The sequence below is a fragment of the Rana temporaria genome, chromosome 2 (assembly GCF_905171775.1).
Source record: "Rana temporaria chromosome 2, aRanTem1.1, whole genome shotgun sequence".
In the NCBI taxonomy this organism is placed as follows: Eukaryota; Metazoa; Chordata; class Amphibia; order Anura; family Ranidae; genus Rana; species Rana temporaria.
In genome coordinates, this window is record NC_053490.1 from 190,210,687 (window position 1) to 190,230,789 (window position 20,103).

The 20,103-nt window shown below is 43.1% G+C and overlaps 1 protein-coding gene across 1 annotated transcript in view; it reads right to left on the reverse strand.

The window, feature by feature from the left end:
* Nucleotides 1-17,843, reverse strand: part of CLYBL (citramalyl-CoA lyase) — a 491,289-nt gene extending 473,446 nt beyond the window's left edge. The window contains exon 1 of the mRNA XM_040336168.1: nt 17,703-17,843. Within this exon, the coding sequence (XP_040192102.1) occupies nt 17,703-17,746 (44 nt within the window). The 5' untranslated portion in view covers nt 17,747-17,843. The remainder of the gene's footprint in view (nt 1-17,702) is intronic.
* Between the last annotated feature and the right edge of the window lie 2,260 nt (nt 17,844-20,103).

Below are 20,103 nucleotides of genomic sequence, written 5' to 3' on the forward strand. Positions count from 1 at the left end.
CATCATCATTAGTCATTCAGGTCAACATTGGATCATTCAGAGATCCTCACTGAACTTCTGGAGAGAGTTTGCTGCACTGAAAGTAAAGGGGCTGAATAATTTTGCACGCCCAATTTTTCAGTTTTTTATATTTGTTAAAAAAAGTTTGAAATATCCAATTAATTTCGTTCCACTTCATGATTGTGTCCCACTTGTTGTCAATTCTTCAAAAAAAAAAAATTACAGTTTTATATCTTTATGTTTGAGGCCTGAAATGTGGCAAAAGGTCGCAAAGTTCAAGGGGGCCGAATACTTTTGCAAGGCACTGTACCTCCACTTTCTCTGGGTTCAGATGCTGATCTTTCCTGCACAGAGTCTTTAACGTTTTTTTCTTTTAAACAAACTTGTTATACTTACCTGCTCTGTGTAATGGTTTTGTACAGAGCATCCCAGATCCTCCACTTCTGGGGTCCCTCACCGATGCTTCTGGCTCCTCCTGCCTTCAGAGTGCCTCAATAGCAAGCTGCAAAGTATAGTATAGAGCGCCCGCTATAGCAAGGTTTAAGAAAAAAAAAAAAAAAACTTCTGCCTTTAGAACCACTCACTTCCTGCCCAGGACTACATGTCCCATGAGGCATTGCTCCTCACACTTGCACATTCACAAATTCTCAGGCACTTAGTGACATGTATGGATGGTGTACTGAGCTGTATGTGTGCTGCACTGTATTCCCTGATATGAAAACGAGTAATGTATTCTACATGCAGGCCAACTAATCAATTGGCTGATTAATCGATTATGAAAATAGTTGACAACTATTTTCATAATCGATTAGTTGTCGATTAATCGATTAGTTGTTTCAGCCCTACTCTGTTGTTCACAGTAATACCTCACGTTTGTGATGCAATCATCATTTATACAAGTGCACATTTGCATGTGTGTGCGGACACAGGAGCGCTTTATTGTTACATTTTTTTAAACTTAAAAAAAAAAATAATAATAATAATAATAATAATTCACTTAAAAGGAACACTAAAGGTACAATTATTTTTTTTTTTAATAACATACATGTTTTACTTACCTCGGCTGTGCAGATCGTTTTGCACAGAGTGACCCGGATCCGTGTCTTCTGGGGTCCCTCGGCGGCTGTCTCGGCTCCTCCTCGCAAAAGCTTTCCACGTTCATGCGAGCTCCCTCGCATGGTGGAAAGCTTTTGCGAGCGCGCTCCCGTGATACAGCAGCGGCCATAGCCACCGACTGTATCACTCGGCCCCGCCCCCCGGCGCGCCGCGTCATCCGCTGTGATTGACAGCAGCGCCAGCCAATGGCTGCGCTGCTATCAATCCGCCCAGCCTAGCCAATCAACGGCCAGGCTGGGAACCGAGCAGGATGACAAGCACGCGCCCGGGACTTTCGAACGGTGAGGTAAGTAAAACGGGGGCTCGGGGGGGGGGGGGCGGTGCTGTCAGATGTTTTTTTACCTTAATGCATAGGATGCATTAAGGTAAAAAAACTTTTACCTTTACAACTCCTTTAACTTTATTGCTATCAGAAGGGGTAAACAAGCCTCTTGTGATAGCTTTGGGCAGCGACAGGTATTCTTAATGGAGACATTGGGAGTCCAGACACAGATCAGTTGATCAGATGCTTCCCTGGCTTACGCGGCCCTTCAGAGCGCTGTGAAAGTGATCCCTTTTACTGAAAAGCTAACCACTGCCTGTAATATTAATTATACCAGGATCATGGATGCAGCTGCAAGACCACATATATACGGTCTCTGAGCAGCAAACGGTTAAAGGGCAAAAATCTGTAGCAGCAAATATTCTGATTCTGAAATGGCCATGTGAATGTAGCCTCACCCACCGTGTGCCTCTATAGTTAGTATTACAGACACGGATCTTGCTGTCAAACAGCAATGTACACAGATGGTGAAAGCGATTCCCTGCTGCAGGTGATGTCACCAATATCCTGGAATGCAGAAGCATCACTCTTTTGTAGAGCAATGTAAAAAGATGGGAGAAAACCTCTCATGCTGTGTGTGTTTGAGCTCACAGCCTGCACACTTACAGAACTGACATTGAACATATGAAAGGCTGTGCAGTCATGAGACTGTTAACTAAAAGACCAGAAAAAAAAGGTAATAGACTTTTTAAATACATATATGTAATTTTGGGACCCACATTATATTTGCTTTATATTAGTATCCTTTAGGTCAAGTGCAATAACATATGCCTTTAATAAAAGTCTCATATTGCTTTACCAAGCAGGGCACTATTGCCATAGCAGCTCACATCGTTATGCTACACAGACAAAAATCTGGTAGGATCAGTTCCCAATAATACTTTCTTTTCTTAACAGTGAAATTTTTTTCAACCAATCTCTGAGAATTGCCTCATTCAATTCTTGGCTACCCCTCTCCACAGTCCAGCCAAGGTAAGTTCACACATGACGTACAAACCAATTGTAGACAGCAGCATCACTGTAGTTACTACAATTAAAGGCAACAACTTCCTTAGACGCAGCTAAGGCCTTCGATAGCATTGAGTGGCCATACCTATGGAAGGTATTAGAAAGCTTTGGATTTGGCCCCTTGTTTATCAAGTGGGTTCAACTCTTATATAGCGAACCACGAGCAAAAATCAAAATTAACGGTGGAGTCTCAGACACATTTAAGCTCGAGAGAGGGACGAGACAGGGTTGCCCCCTTTCACCGCTCCTGTTCGCACTTGCCATGGAACCTCTTGCCATCAAAACTAGACTAAATAAAGACATACAGGGGTTTAGAAGGGGTTCAGAGGAAGACAAGATATCGCTCTTCGCGGACGATGTCCTGTTCTTTATAGGGAATGTGGATAGCTCGTTGACCACAGTGGTCCAAATGGTCGGGGAGTTTGGAAAGTTTTCGGGACTAGTGGTTAATTGGGATAAGTCGGCCCTACTCCCGATAGATCCGTTGGGGGACCAGACAATAGCCGAAATGCCCCAGCTGAAAATTACAACAAAATTGAAATACTTGGGGGTCTGGATCACTAACGAGGTCAAGGAGTACACCAGTAACAACATTGCTCCACTATTGTTAAAATTGAAACTAAAAAAAGATATCTGGAGCCGCCTCCCCCTCTCGGTAGCCGGCAGATGCAATTTGATAAAAATGATCTGGCTTCCCCAGTTATTATATGCCCTTCACAACTCTCCAGTCTGGGTGAACCAAATATGGTTTAAACGAATGGAGACACTGTTTAGGGAGTTGTTGTGGAAGGGAGGACAGGCCAGAATCAGACTTCAGACTATGCAACTGCCGGTGAAGGAGGGGGGGATGGCGGTCCCACACCCGAGAACATATTTCTTGGCATGCCAACTACAGCACATAGTGGGGTGTGGCTCTCAAAACCTGGGTAATAATAGTTTTAAATTAATGTTATCAAGGGCTCCACATACGATCCTAATAGAAGCCCTAGAGGCAAACTCATTTCACTATCAATGCCCAACTGTAAAGCTAATTAATAAAGTATGGCAGACTACGAAAGCTTTGTTGGGATATACTGGTGTAACTGAGTTTGCCCCCCTCTGGCATAATAAGAACCTAACAGAACTTAGGGACATAGAAATTCCTAAAATTTGGGAGACCCAGGGGATAACACGGCTATTACACATGTATGAGGGAAACCTTATTAAAACTCTCGGAATTGAGAGATGAATTTAACATACCAAATAAGACATTCTTTATTTACAGGTTAGGCATGCTCTCCAGACTCAGTTCAAGACCTATCCGATGGTTAGGACTCATACCCCTGCACTTCTCAAAATGATCCAGACTAACATTACAAAAGGTCAAATCTCTGTACTATACGACAAATTGGGGGCCAAATCCATAAGTCAAATCGGGGTGTCTAAGAGCCGAGAAAAGTGGGAAAGAGACATTGGGCTATTGACCCCGGAGAAGTGGAATGAAATCTTATATAGAGGAACATTGGTGTCAATTGCCCCAGCTCAGAGATTGTCCCACTTATTTCTACTCCACCGGGTCTATAATACCCCTAAAAAAATGTTTGCACTAGGTTGGAAGCAAAGCGATGAATGCCCCAGGTGTAGGGCAACAGGGGACCTTATACATATGTTCTGGAGATGCCCCAAGCTCTTTAGATATTGGACAGCAGTGATAATCAGGATCAATAAAATCTTCAAGACCTCTTTAGAGCCGGAGGCTAGAACATGCCTGCTGGGTGATATGGAAGACCATAGAATCCACGCAGGAGCCATGGAAAGTGTGCTTAGGTGCCTATTCCAAGCTCGGAAGCTAATTGCACAGAGATGGCAAGCGCATGTACCTCCAACAGTTGAGAATTGGGTTGAAACAATCAATGCTCTGATTTGGTGCGAGAGGGTAGCCTTTATTAAACAAGGAAACTACAACAGATTTAGAAGAGTGTGGGAGCCTTGGCTGATAGAAATGGGAGTCCCCTTTGAGAGATAGTGGTATTTACACACTCTATACATAGGCTATCTCAGAGGCTGGTAAAGCTCTCTAACGACAAAGAGAAATTAAGGACATCTCTGCACTCTCTGCCTTCCGATCGACTGGATTCTCTTTTATCTGCCTCTGGGACTCCACTTCCTCTTTTTGCCCTCTCTCCTTCAACCAACTAAAAATTAATTAGGATGAAGATACCTACTCCTATCTCTCTATAACATTGGCGGGGGGGGGGGGGGGGGGGGGGGGAGGGGGGAGAAGAGAGGGAGGGGTGGGGGTAAATCAATGAATTTGAATTTAAATAATGCATGTTTGTTTATTTGAACTAATGTAACTAGATTAAGCAATTTTATACTACAGATATGTAAGCATATAAACTTGTATTTATGTATATATTTTTTTGAAAACAATAAAGAGAAATTAAGATAAAAAAAAAAAAAGGCAACAACTTAGGCTGTTACTTTATACATGTGAAGAAGCTATACAGTAATAGAGTATGTATCAATGTAAACATCATTAAAGGGGTTGTAAAAAAAAAAAAAAAAAAGTATGTGGGCAATATCTGATATATATGCTATATAGATCATGAATCTAGATGTTATTTGTGCCTAAATTATTTATTTACCTGTTGGATAAGTACGCTTTAACACTACTTCATTCTTTCCTCTGTTTCTTCGCCTCAACTCCCAGTTTTCCGAAGCGCTTCCTGCAGCTACGTCACAGCTTCAAAGGAACTACAATTCCCTTGAAGCTTAGCGGCATCGCACATGCGCAGTGCCACTTTTCCGCCGTGTTAGATAACGAGAACGAGCCTGAGCCACACTTTCGCGTCAGCAAAAAAGGGGGCGGGGTAAAGGTGGGGCTGTGCTGCTGAGATGGTCATTCAATACAACAAGGCATGGGAGGCGGAGCTACAGCGTCTTAGACACACCTGCGGCACTCCTGCCTCTGTGCCTGTGAACGCACACAGCGTCTCCCCACAGGGATGTAGTCCCAAGGGAGGGGGGAGCACGCATAGTAATCCCCAGGCAGAACGGCTGCAGGGGCAAGCTTACAGAGGAGGAATAGGAAGTTACAAATTCACACACCGAAAAAAAGCATTTACAAGGAAAAATGAAGGAAAGGGTAAGTGAACCAACATTACACTAGCTTAAAGGAACATATTTAGAAAATAAAAAGTTAACCTTTAGTATCACTTTAAAGTTAAACAATTACAATTTCTCTTTTAAACCAGGATACATAATCACTTTGCAAAAATAAATCCTGTTTTTTTAAATGTTCTACAGAGAACCTCAATGGAAAATGGAGCAACATTAGGGAAAGTTGTCAAAGTCCTTCCCCAAGTGCTTGAATAGGTTCAGAAGTTCCTATACATTTGCATATCAGGTTGTTATGGACAGCAGATCTGGTGGGACTGCGTTGGGTATTCCAGCAAAGTCCCACTGCATTAAAGGCAAAATGCCTTGTCTCCTTCTCTGCCCGGTTCACACCACTGCGTTGTGGTGGTGTGCACTGAAAAAAAAAGTACTACATGAAGGCAATTGAACTTTACGAGATGTCTGTGTGACACCTCAACGTTTGTTTTTATTTTTTTATTAAGTTTTGCAGAGACAGTACAAAAGACATACAATACAGGCAGAGCTTGCATAGCATAGTCAGGGGCTGCTACCCCAAAACACATAGTGTACAACCAGTATTGTACAACAACTAAAGAAAAAGAATAGGAAAAAAAATGGTGGTGCAAAGCTCAAGCACTGATAAAAATATACATGAAAATCAATATTTTGATGCCCACGTCACTCAAGATAATGCCTTGTTGACTTTTAGGAATCTAGTGCAGTGTCAATTGAGGTGTTACCAAACCAACGTGACCAAATTTTATTAAACTTGGTCCATTACAGTAAATATATTGATCCAAGGTTAAATTGGAATTAACCAAATTCATCAAAAAGCAGATCAAGGGAGGGGAAGACTTTGTTCCAATGAAGTGTAATGGCTTTCCTAGCATTAAAAAGTAGTAGGCTTAAAAGAGTTTTCAGTGCCACCTTGTGAGCTAATTCTTCGACCAGGCCTTGCAGACAAAACCTAGGTGTTAAAGCCATAGGATGATGAACCACTGAGGCGTTAACATCAAGATCATTCTGCCAATAAGAGGCTATTGGAGGGCATAACCAGAATATATGTATGAAATCTACCACTGGGTGAGAGCACCTCCAGCAAGATGAAGATCCATCTTATGAAGCCTGTAGAAGGCAACATAGGATCTGTGAAAATGTTTGAATTGGATCAATTTATCACGAACGAAGAGGAACATCCATAACTCAGATCAGGAGGCTTCTCACAGGCATCAATAAAGTTTGTTAAAAAAAAAAAAAAAATGCACAATGCGTTGATAAGATCGGACGCTGCTGCACAACGCAGCGGCTGGTGTGAACATACCCTTCATGACCCTGTGCATGAGATAAAACGCTGTCCTGTACCTTGGAGCTGGAGTTGAACGGTTACCGAGTTACATCCACTTAGTAGCTGTCTTAAATGTAAAATCCAGCCATTTAATGACCGCGCCTGTCAGCGTATTCAGAATCTTCACCCACAAGCCAAAATGTCCAGATATTTCAGATATGTTTCCCCAAAAGTATAGGCAAATGTATAAAAAAAAATAGACTTACACAAACCCACAAGTAAACTAGGTAAAACGCATAGATCCTCTGGTGTATGGGTAAAGGCTCAGAGAAGTACAGTACATATATATTTTTAAAATGTTACAACTATTTTTATTTCTGTTTGTAGCTGTTATGGTGCTAACACACCTACACCCACACACAAACTATATTAATACTTAAGAGTCAAATATTAGAAAGTGAAAATAGAGAATACTGAACAACAAATGCTTAAAAATTAAGCATACAAATCAATTTCAATGCCCTCTCATATTCTTCATTTCCATACTGCAAAGAAATTAAGTGTACTTCACCTTTAGGTTGCTATTACTATTATTTAATAAAAGTGACAAGAAACATAATCAAATCTGTTTCAGTGCTAAAAAAAAATGCTGCAAAGAATAAGAAAAAAAAAAGAAGGAGGAAGAGCGAGGAGAATCAATTTCAAACAGTTTTCTTGAAATAAAAAGGTTAAATAATTTATCAAATATAGCTCAGGCAAAAGGGAAGACTAATAAATGTGAAATGCTATTCAAAGAGCTACGAGCTCACAGCTTGAAATGTTTACCTTGTCCTAATGTTTTCTCCTGGTAGTCTTATCAATTTTCCTCACCTCCAGAGTCGCCGAATTATGACATAAAATTGAAGGTAGCACAGCAGAATTCGAAGCACCCATTATAAGCGCTAATCTTGCACTATTACCTTATTCCCAATTGTGGATCTTCCACTTATCAGCACTTGAGTGAGTTACCACTAGATACCTCCCTGGCATGCAGATGTAAAATGTAGGCAGCTTAGTACTGATCCGCACCATGCTGGGAGGCCTTCGGAGTGGACTAAGCTACACTTTAGCCCTTTGATGGAGCTACCAAATACTTGATCTTCAGGTTATTTTCTATGGTTTTCCTATCCTATTATCCACTGCAGTCTGTCTTTCATAAAATAGCAATGTTGAATTTAAAGAACCTGCTCAATCTTTAGCTAATAAACCCTACATCATTATTTAGAGAGAAAAAAAAGTTGTGTACACCTCAGCAATTATAAACAAATACAATTGAGGGTTAGATTAGAAGACAATCATTCTTGTCAGGTTTTATTTTGTACAATCAATAAATAAAAAATGTAATTAAAATTACAAAAGAATACCGTAAAGCAAGTCAATCAGTAGTACATGTTATTTTTTTCAGGGCTAATGGATTTTATTTTGTTTAGATTTACACACATTGGGCCAGATTCATAAAGAATTGCCCTGGCGCAATGTATCAGAGATACGCTACGCCACCGTATCTTACCTGGCGGAATTTCGAATCCAGGAAGATTTTGCGCCGTAAGTTACTATTTCTCGACGCGTATTTCAAATTGGACGGGTAGGGGGCGTGATTCATTTAAATGAAGCGCGTCCCCGCACCGATTGAAATGCCCATGCTCCGTTTTGAAAATTCCTGCCGTGTTTTGCGCGAAATGACGTCGCACCGACGTCATTTTTTGAACGTAGACGTGAGTTACGTCCTTTCCTATTCGCGGACGACTTACGCAAAAAAAAATTAAAAATTCGACGCGGGAACGACGGCCATACTTTAACATGGCAAGTCTATCTATACTCCACGAAATAGCAGCTTTAACTATACGCCGGAAAAAGCCGACTAGCGACGACGGAAGAGAATGCGACGGCCGCGCATACCTTCGTGGATCGCCGGAAAAAGCTAATTAGCATACCAAACGCTGAAAACGACGCAAACTCCACCCAGCGGGCGCCAAAGTATTGCACCTACGATCCGAAGGCGTACGAAGCCGTACGAATGTCGGATCGAAGCCAAAAGCCATCGTATCTTGGTTTGAGGATTCAAACTAAAGATACGACGCGGCAAATTTGAAAGTACGCCGGTGTATCAGTAGATACGCCGGCGTACTTGCACTGTGAATCTGGCCCATTGTTTATACATAGAGATAGGTCCCCAATTAACCACTTGGGATCCGCCTGCCGTCAATTGACGGCTACAGTGCGGATCCCAATCTCCAAACTGCCGTCAATTGACGTCCGCCCCTTAGGGCGGTCCCCGCGCGCGCTCCAGAGCGCGCTGCGGGGAAAATCTGTGTTGGCCGTGTCCCTCGGACACAGCCAATTACAGATCGCCGCGAACGGCCAATCAGAGTGGCCGTTCGCGAGGCGATCTGTGCGGCCAATGAGAGAGGATCTCATATGTAAACATATGAGATCATCTCTCATTGCCGTTTTACACAGAGACAGCGGTGCTGTCTCTGGAGAGGAGACGGATCTGTGTCTCTTGTACATAGAGACACAGATCGGTCACCCCCCCAGTCACCCCCCCCTCCACCTACAGTTAGAACACTAAGCAGGGATACATTTAACCCCTTCCTCACCCCCTAGTGTTAACCCCTTCAATGCCAGTCACATTTATACTGTAATTAGTGCATATTTATAGCACTGATCGCAGTATAAATGTGAATGGCGCCAAAAATGTGTCAAAAGTGTCCGATGTGTCCGCCATAACGTCGCAGTCCCATTAAAAATCGCAGATCGCCGCCATTTCTAGTAAAAAAAAATAATTAAAAAATAATAATTCTGTCCCCTATTTTGTAAGCGCTATAACTTTTGCGCAAACCAGTCGCTTATTGCGATTTTTTTTTTTTTTACCAAAAATATGTAGAAGAATACGTATCGGCCTAAACTGAGAAAAAAAATTTTTTTTTTTTTTTAAATTGGGATATTTATTATAGCAAGAAGTAAAAAATATTGTATTTTTTTCAAAATTGTCTCACTTTTTTGTTTATAGCGCAAAAAATAAAAACCGCACAGGCGATCAAATACCACCAAAAGAAAGCTCTACTTGTGGGGAAAAAAGGACGTCAATTTTGTTTGGGAGCCACGTCGCACGACCGCGCAATTGTTAGTTAAAGCGATGCAGTGCCGAAAGCTGAAATTTCACCTGGGCAGGAGGGGGATATAACTGTTAACCACAGTAAGCAAGTGGTTAAACAAAGTTATTGGTTTTACCAGAACTCTAGATTTTACTTGCAGCACCATCTGCTGGTCAAAATTATCATGTTTCATAGAGGTAGAAGAAAAACAGGGCACTGAAATATGTATACAAGTTTTTTGCATACCACAAAGTCATTTTCCATTAGATTGTTAGACAATCAAGCAGCTAAACGGTTTGATCGAAAAATGGTAACTTTTTTTTTTTTTAAGTTGCGTTAATTGAAAAATGGCAATCATAGTTGTTGAACTAAAACACGCAGACAGAGGAAGAAGGAAAGGCATATTATATGTAATTGGGTAATCATTACTTTTGTGCAGGACCAGCCACCCAAAGTCCATTTATGACTCATGATAAATGTGATATTCTTCAATAAATACAGCCAAGATGAGTAAAAACTGTTGACAAACTGTTAAAACGGCAATATCTGTTATCTGATAAAACTACCTGCCAAACAAAAACAGTCAAATGTTTAAAAAAAAAAAAAAAAAAAAAAGACAACAGCTTTTCACCTCTTTTAGATAAACATAATGCATTCATTCAGTACATTTTATTCAATTTTTTATGCCTAGAGTGTTACTAAACCCAGGACCCTGCATTCACTATATCTGGTCTCCCACAGTACATGAAAATGTAGTAGTTTTAGTAAATATTAACAGCTAAATATGTGTTATCATCAGCAGTATATAGCACTCGTGTGACTTCTATCATTGACTGGTTAAAGCTTGTAGAAGAAGTTTTCATTCCGCTCCTATAGGGCTGCAAGACCCCTAACCCTCTGTCTGGACAGTGCTGATTGGCCCTGTGCTGATCACCTGCATTCTCCCAAGAAAAAAAAATCTACCTAGCAATACACACCAAACAGAGCATGTGCAGCTTGTCCCCTAGCCTCTGATCTATCAGGAGATAGTTTGGGGGCTGTGGAAAAAGGGGAGAAACAGAGAAGGACAGTAGAGCTGCACGATTCTGGAAAAAAATGAGAATCACAATTTTTTGCTTAGAATAAAGATCACCTTTTACATTATATAAAAAAAATTGGGCCAACTTTACTGTTTATTTAAACAACTATGTGATCATAAATTGCTTCATATGATCCCTATCCTTAAAGCGGGAGTTCACCCAATTCTTTTTTTTTTCTCTTCTCCCCTTAGCTTCATGCTCGTTTTGTCTAGGGGAATCGGCTATTTGTTTTAAAATATGATCCGTACTCACTCGTAGCCGAAAGAAGCCGAACGTCGGTGCGGCTCTATACCGGGCCTGCGCACCGACGTTCGGCTTCTTTCGGAAAATCGTGACACGATGGATGCGACCGTCGGAAGCCTCTCGGAAGACTGTCAATCAAGAAGGAACGCCCAGTCCCGCAGCCCATACCCGGAAGTGGCGGAGAAGATGCATCTCGAAAACGGGTAAGTACGGATCATATTTTAAAACAAATTGCGATTCCCCTAGACCAGGGGTGTCCAAACTTTTTTCAAAGAGGGCCAGATTTGATGAAGTGAACATGCTCGAGGGCCGACCATTTTCCCTATCATTTTTTGAACCATTAAAATTCAGTCTAAGTGTGTTCGTTTGAGCAACCAATACACTGCCCAACAATAATTCTCTTGCCTTTGTGGCTGTGTGTGAGTAAAGAGATGAGCTCAGGCGTGTTATTTGGATATACCGTATTTATTGGCGTATAACACAAGCCTTCACTTTAAGAGGGAAGTTTCAGGAAAAAAAACTTAAATTTTAACTAAAGATCTGTGAAGCAGATCCCCAGTCCTTCACAGATCCCCCCCCCCCCCCATTACAGACCCACTCCATCACAAATCCCCAGTCCATGACAGATCCCCCAGTCCATGACAGATCCCCCAGTCCATGACAGATCCCCCAGTCCATGACAGATCCCCCAGTCCATGACAGATCCCCCAGTCCATGACAGATCCCCCAGTCCATGACAGATCCCCCAGTCCATGACAGATCCCCCAGTCCATCACAGATCTGTGATGGACTGGGGATCTGTCATGGACTGGGGATCTGTCATGGACTGGGGGATCTGTCATGGACTGGGGGATCTGTCATGGACTGGGGGATCTGTCATGGACTGGGGGATCTGTCATGGACTGGGGGATCTGTCATGGACTGGGGGATCTGTCATGGACTGGGGGATCTGTCATGGACTGGGGAACTCCCCAGTCCATGACAGATCCCCAGTCCATACCCAGTCTATGACAGATCCCCAGTCCATCACATAATTCCCCAGTCCATCACAGAATTCACCAGTCCATTCCCAGTCTATGACAGATCCCCAGTCCATCACAGAAATTCCCAGTCCATCACAGAATTCCCCAGTCCATCACAGAATTCCCCAGTCCATCACAGAATTCCCCACTCCATCACAGATCCCTAGTCCATCACAGAATTCCCCAGTCCATCACAGAATTCCCCAGTCCATCCCCAGTCCATTACAGATCCCTAGTCCATCCCCAGTCCATTACAGAATTCCAATCCATCCCAGATCCCCAGTCCATCACAGATCCGCCCCCTCATTACAGAGCCCACTTCATAGACCCCACTACATCTTAGACTCCCTCCCCATTACAGACTCCCTCCCCATTACAGACTCCCTCCCCATTACAGACTCCCTCCCCATTACAGACTCCCTCCCCATTACAGACTCCCTCCCCATTACAGACTCCCTCCCCATTACAGACTCCCTCCCCATTACAGACTCCCTCCCCATTACAGTCCTCCCTCGATATTGGAGTCAGACTGTGCCTTTCATCCACACAGCATTCCCCCTCCCCACACTGCCCTACCTTAATCACACAAGCCGGGAAGCACGCATGGCAGGTCCAGACAAAGGGGGCGGGACTTTTCAAGTTAAAGGCTGGAGATGGGTTGCTGGGACCGCCCCACTGTCTAACAACCAATCACCTGCTTTGTAACTTGATAGATCCCGTCCTTTGTCCGTACCTTCAGAGTTTCCAGGCTTGTGTGAATAAGGAGTGTGGGGAGGGGGAGGAAGGGGGAGTGATGCGATGATGTAGGAGAGACCTGCCGCGCCTCCCATGTAATAAATTATGTTAGCGGTGGGCAGGATTCAGCCAGCGATGCACCATTTAGTGATACAAGTTATATATCTTTTGTGGCCTCAGTGCTGGGAGATCGTTGGGGGCCACAAAAGATATATATGTCCAGACAACCAGGCGGGCCGCTCAAAACCGGAACGCGGGCCGCGATTGGCCCGCGGGCCGGACTTTGGACATGCCTGCCCTAGACAAAACAAGCATGAAGCTAAGGGGAAAAGGTGTTGGCTATGGGTGAACCTCCGCTTTAAATAAAAGACAGTTTTTAGCATTATCAGTCATATTTTCAATATCAATGCCAAAATTTCATGATTTCTGCCAGGGTATGCAAACTTTTGAGCACAACTGTACATGTGCACCAAACGCATTTTCAAAGACAGATATCACCTTGTAAAAGTAGCAGTGACCATGGCCCCCCCCCCCCCAACTTTCCCTTCTTTGCCCTCCCCTCTGTACTTTTTCCCTACTTTGTTTTACCCCCCCCCTTTTTATAACTTTTGATTATTAGGGTGCAATTTTTGTTTTATTTGTTATATTGTTTTTCTCATTCCTCATTCACCCTCGGCAAACCATTGTCTGCTTGGGCTATGGAGGGAGTCCCACGCATGACCGGGGGAACCAGACTCCCCCGATAGTTAGATGGGGAGTTGGTTCTTCCCAGCGGGAGGAACATACTCTAAGGCCTAGGATAGAGAACATGGCTTTAGATCATGGACACGGTGGTACTATATACAGCGTAAGATTCTCGGTTGAGAAAGGCATAAATATCACAATTACTTGAGCGAATAGGGTACAGTCAACATCGGGATGATAATAATGGTCCATGCATGCTAAAAACAGGAGGATTCCTCAAGTATATTAGAATATTCAATGTATGACTCCCTAAATACCTTGTATACTGCACAATGAAAAGCCGAGAACTATGTTCCTTGTATTGTAAAACTTTAATAAAAATGATTGAAACATAAAAAGTAGCAGTGACATCATCACTGTGCTGTAGGTAGCCTGTGCAGAAAGCAGAGTTGTGGGAGGGGTCCAACAGGTCCCACCCACTGCAGGATGCCTGCAGAAAACTACAGGAGGAGGCAGAGACACGACCGGTCACCCTGTACATGGAAACACAGCTACAGCGATCAGTCTATATAATAAGAAGCTCCTGCACAAAGGCAAAGCTTCACAGATATGGAAGAAATATACAAAGACACCAAGGTTCAAGTAAGAATACACATGACCAATGTATTTAGACAATACAGTGCCTTGAAAAAGTATTCAAACCCCTTGAAATTTTCCACATTCTGTCACATTGTTACAATCAAAAACGTAAATGTTATTTATTGGGATTTTATGTAAAAGACCAAACGCAAAGTGGGACATAATTGTGAAGTGGGAAGAAAATGTTAAATAGTTTGAGATTTTTTACAAATAACTAACTATCTGAGTATGTTTTTTTTATTTTGTAGCTTTGCACATCTAGAGAGTGAAATTATTTGCCAATTCTTCATTGCAAAAATAGCTCAAGCTCTGTCAGATTGGATCGAGAGCATCTGTGAACAGCGATTTTCAAGTCTTGCCACAGATTCTCAATTGGATTTAGGTCTGGACTTTGACTGGGCCATTCTATCACATGAATATGCTTTGATCTAAGCCATTCCATTGTAGGGTCTCTGGCCTGCTGGAAGGTGACCCTCCACCCCAGTGTCAAGTGTTTTGCAGACTCTAACAGGTTTTCTTCTACAAATTGCCCCGTTTTTGGCTCCATCCATCTTTCCATCAACTCTGGCCAGCTTCCCTGTTCCTGCTGAAGAAAAGCATCCCCACAACAAGAAGCTTCCACCGCCATGTTTCACGGTGGAGATGTGGTGATCAGAGTGATGTGCAGTGTTAGTTTTCCGCCACACCGCTCAATTTTGGTCTCATTTGACCAGAGCACCTTCTTCCCCATGTTTGCTGTGTCCTCCACATGGCTTCTCGCAAACTGCAAGCAGGACTTCTTATGGCTTTGTTTCCAACAATAGCTTTCTTTTTGCCACGCTTTCATAAAGGCCAGATTTGTGGAGTCCAAGACTAATAGTTGTCCTGTGAACAGATTTTTCCACCAGAGCTGTGGATCTCTGCGGCTCCTCTAGAGTTATCATTGGCCTCTTGGTTGCTTCTCTTATTAATGATCTCCTTGCCTGGCCTGTCAGTTTAGGTGGACAGTCGTGTCTTGGTTAGTTTGCAGTTGTGTAATACTCTTTGCATTTTCGGATAATGAATTGAACAGTGCTTCATGAGATGTTCAAAGTTTGGGATATTTTTTTTACAACCTAACCCCGCTTTAAACTTCTCCACAACTTTATCCCTGACCTGTCTGGTGTGTTCCTTGGCCTTCATGATGCCGTTTGTCTACTCCAACAAACCTCTGAGGGCTTCACAGAACAGTTGTATTTATACTGAGATTAAAATACACGCAGGTGGACTCTATTTACTAATTAGGTGACTTCTGAAGGCAATTGTTTCCACTAGATTTTAGTTAGGGGGTATCAGAGTAAAAGGGGCTGAATACAAGTACACGCCACACTTTTCAGATATTTATAAAAATAAATGGAAAACCATTTATCATTTTCCTTCCAATTATGTAGCACTTTGTGTTGGTCTATCACAGTGGTTCTCAACCTGGGGTCGGGACCCCCTTGGGGGTCGAATGATGATTTGCCAGGGGTTACCGAATCCTGGACTGTTCCTGAAGCCCACATCACTCTCCCAGCCTTCTTGCGGCCGCCCAGCAGAGCTGTCCCTGGAGCCTGTGGCCGCCCAGCTGGGCTGTTCCTGGAGCCTGCGGACGCCCACTCAGTCTTGTCGCAGCCGCCCATTCAGTTCACTGCATGGCTGGGGGGGGCAGAGACTAGAGGTGCTGACTAGTGCTGAAGGAGACCCTATTTCCTGATTTTGGCATAGGTGTCACTGCTAGGAGACACCACAAAGTCGGAGACACCACAAAGTCGGAGACACAGTGAGTAACACTACCTGTGATTATAGTTGCCATTAAAATTCCCCACTACAGTTCTCAGATCAGCAGATAACCTTGATCAAGAGCACCTAAGTTGGCTGATCAGAGCTCCCCGCCAGCACTGCCATTCATCCCATGGGTTAAGGGCGTAAATTACATGTCTTGTTACTTGTCTTGCCTTGGGTGCTGACAACCCATGCTACAAAAATAATTTTACTGTAAGGGGTCCCCAAAACCTGGGAAATTTTATTAAGGGGTCACGGTACTAGAATGTTGAGAACCACTGGTCTATCACATAAAATCCCAATAAAATACATTAACGTTTTTGGTTATAACATGACAGAATGTGGAACATTTCAAAGAGTATGAATACATTTTCAAGGCTGTGTGTGTGTGTGTGTGTGTGTGTGTGTGTGTGTGTGTAAAAATGAGCAAGAAATGAAAGTGAACTCCAGTAAAAAAAAAAAAAAGGGGGGGGGGGCAAAATATGACCAATTGTAACAGGTATAGAGATTTTATTTTGAAGCACTCTATATGCTTATCCTGGGGTTCAGCTTTAAAATGTGTTTCCTTCATTACAGATATATTGCTGTGTAAATGGGGTACACTCACCTGTTTTCTCACCTGCATGTTCCCAGAACACGTGTTGTGCTTGTGGTGCCAGCAATTGTCAACGACACCCCACATGCATCTAGGAAATGTGCATTTTGTCATGAGACAAATGTGCGAAGCTCACCATCTGAAAAGTGTGGTAACTTCTTTTGGGCGCACCAGCCGTGTGTAGGTGAATGGGCTACCCTAGGCTGCCGCATGAAAAACGTGCCAAGAAAACAGCATTAGTATGGCACACAGGTGTGAATGGAGCCTTAGGCCCCTTTCACATTGAGGCGGTTTTCATGCGGTACATCGCTAAAAATAGCGCTGCTATACCGCATGAAAAAACCTGCCCTGTAGTGTTCAATGTGAAAGCCCGAAGGCTTTCACATTGAAGTGGTGCGCTAGCAGGAGTGCTCCAAAAGTCCTGCTAGCCGCATCTTTACCGCGGTATAGGAGTGGTGTGTTCACCGCTCCTATACCGCGCCTTCCCATTGAAATCAACGCGGGCGTATTAACCCTTTTTCGGCCGCTAGCGGGGGTTAAAACCTCACCGCTAACGCCTCAATGTGAAAGAGGCTTTACTGTAGCAGAACTGAATGTGACCAAATACAGGTAAAGTGAATCCCACCATAGAAGACTGCTGTGTTTATCCATAGAGGAGTGTCTATCAAATGTTGGCAACTATAATGTGCTGTCAGTGTGAAGGAGGACTATACCCGGAAATAAACACAGAGTACACTGTTCATGGCTGAGCACTGCTCCTCATACACATCCATACTTATAGGACACGGAGCTGGAAGTCATAGCTGACTTATTTATTACACCTTCCTAATAAACGCTCTGCCAGGAACCACACACTGAACTCATCCAGTCCTGAGCTCTCCTAAGCTAGCGCTGTCATTATGTCACTTCCGCTCCACCAATAGAAAGCTACTTACAGTGTCACCTTCCAGGGGAGCCCCAGACTCTGCAGGAACGCCATCTTCCGCCTTCCGAGAGCCGCTCACATTGATTGGGGAAGGGCCGTGAGAAGAGTAGGCGGGGTCCCGCACACCTCGGGGTTATATAAAGAGCCGCTGCTGTAGATGAAAGGTTATCTGAGGCGCTCTCTTTCGCCGTAGTGTAGAGCGGTGTGGCGGTAAATGCTGGGATCCTTCCTTGCGCTATTACTGACTGAAGCTGCCCGCTTACATTACACATTGACACTACCACAGATATCAGGCTGGCGCTGGAGTCGCACTATTGCATTGTAATAACGCACGGTAAAGGATTATACCACACGTTATGCTTGTCTTGCCCACACCAACTTGCCTACTAGGCACTTTTACCCCGATCAATTTATATATTTCAGCGCTGTCACATTTTGAATGACATTTGCGGAATCATGCAATACTGTACCCATATAACATTTCTATCATTTTCTTTCACACAAATAGAGCTTTCTATTGGTGGTATTTAGTCCCCCGGGATTTTTATTTCTTGCTAAACAAAAGAAAACTGAAAATTGAAAAAACAAAAAAAAGTTTTTCTTATATATATAAAAATTTCAAACAGGTAATTTTTAATAAAAAAATAGGACAACAGTTAGCCCAATTTTTTTTATATTGCGAAAGATGATGTTACGCCGAGCAAATTGATACCTAACATGTCACGCTTCAAAGATACGCCCGCTCGTGGAATGGCGACAAACTTTTACCCTTAAAAATCTCCATAGGCGACATTTAAAGAATTCTACAGGTTGCATGTTTTGAGTTACAGAGGAGGTCTAGGGCTAGAATTATTGCTCTCACTCGAACGATCGCGGCGATACGTCACATGTGTGGTTTGAACACCGTTTTCATATGCGGGCGCTGCTCATGTATGTGTTCATTTCTGCACGTGAGCTCAGTGGGACAGGGCGTGTTTACATTTTTTTTTTTCTTATTTATTTTACCTTTTATTTTAAATTTTCACACTGTTCTTTTAAAAAAAAACACTTTTAATCCTATTACAAGGAATGTAAACATCCCTTGAAATAGGAAAAAAGTATGACAGGACCTCCTAAATATGAGATCTGGGGTCCAAAAGACCTTAGATCTCATATTTACACTAAAATGCAATAAAAACTTTTTTTATGTAATTTTAACCACTTGCTTACTGGGCACATATACCCCCCTCCTGCCCAGGTGAAATTTCAGCTTTCGGCACTGCATCGCTTTAACTAACAATTGCGCGGTCGTGCGACGTGGCTCCCAAACAAAATTGACGTCCTTTTTTCCCCACAAGTAGAGCTTTCTTTTGGTGGTATTTGATCGCCTGTGCGGTTTTTATTTTTTGCGCTATAAACAAAAAAGTGAGACAATTTTGAAAAAAATACAATATTTTTTACTTCTTGCTATAATAAATATCCCAATTTAAAAAAAAAAAAACATTTTTTTTTCTCAGTTTAGGCCGATACGTATTCTTCTACATATTTTTGGTAAAAAAAAAAAAAAAAAATCGCAATAAGCGACTGGTTTGCGCAAAAGTTATAGCGCTTACAAAATAGGGGACAGAATTATTATTTTTTAATTATTTTTTTTTACTAGAAATGGCGGCGATCTGCGATTTTTATTGGGACTGCGACGTTATGGCGGACACATCGGACACTTTTGACACATTTTTGGCGCCATTCACATTTATACTGCGATCAGTGCTATAAATATGCACTAATTACAGTATAAATGTGACTGGCATTGAAGGGGTTAACACTAGGGGGTGAGGAAGGGGTTAAATGTGTGTCCTATATAGTGTTCTAACTGTAGGTGGAGGGGGGGGTGACTGGGGGGGTGACCGATCTGTGTCTCTATGTACAAGAGACACAGATCGGTCTCCTCTCCAGAGACAGCATTGCTGTCTCTGTGTAAAACGGCAATGAGAGATGATCTCATATGTTTACATATGAGATCATCTCTCATTGGCCGCACAGATCGCATCGCGAACGGCCACTCTGATTGGCCGTTCGCGGCGATCTGTAATTGGCTGTGTCCGAGGGACACGGCCAACACAGATTTTCCCCGCAGCGCGCTCTGGAGCGCGGGCGGGGACCGCCCTAAGGGGCGGACGTCAATTGACGGCAGCTTGGCGATTGGGATCCGCACTGTAGCCGTCAATTGACGGCAGGCGGATCCCAAGTGGTTAAGAAATGTCTCTTTAAGAGCTATGGGCAAAAGTGACGTTTTGACATCACTTCTGAACTGCAATAATATGGAGACGTGTGGGGGCCATCTTCCCCTCACTCGTCTCCATACCTAACAGGGGCAAGAAGCCAATCACCCCGCTGCTACCAATGGCTCCAGTAAGCGATGGAGGGCACCGGAG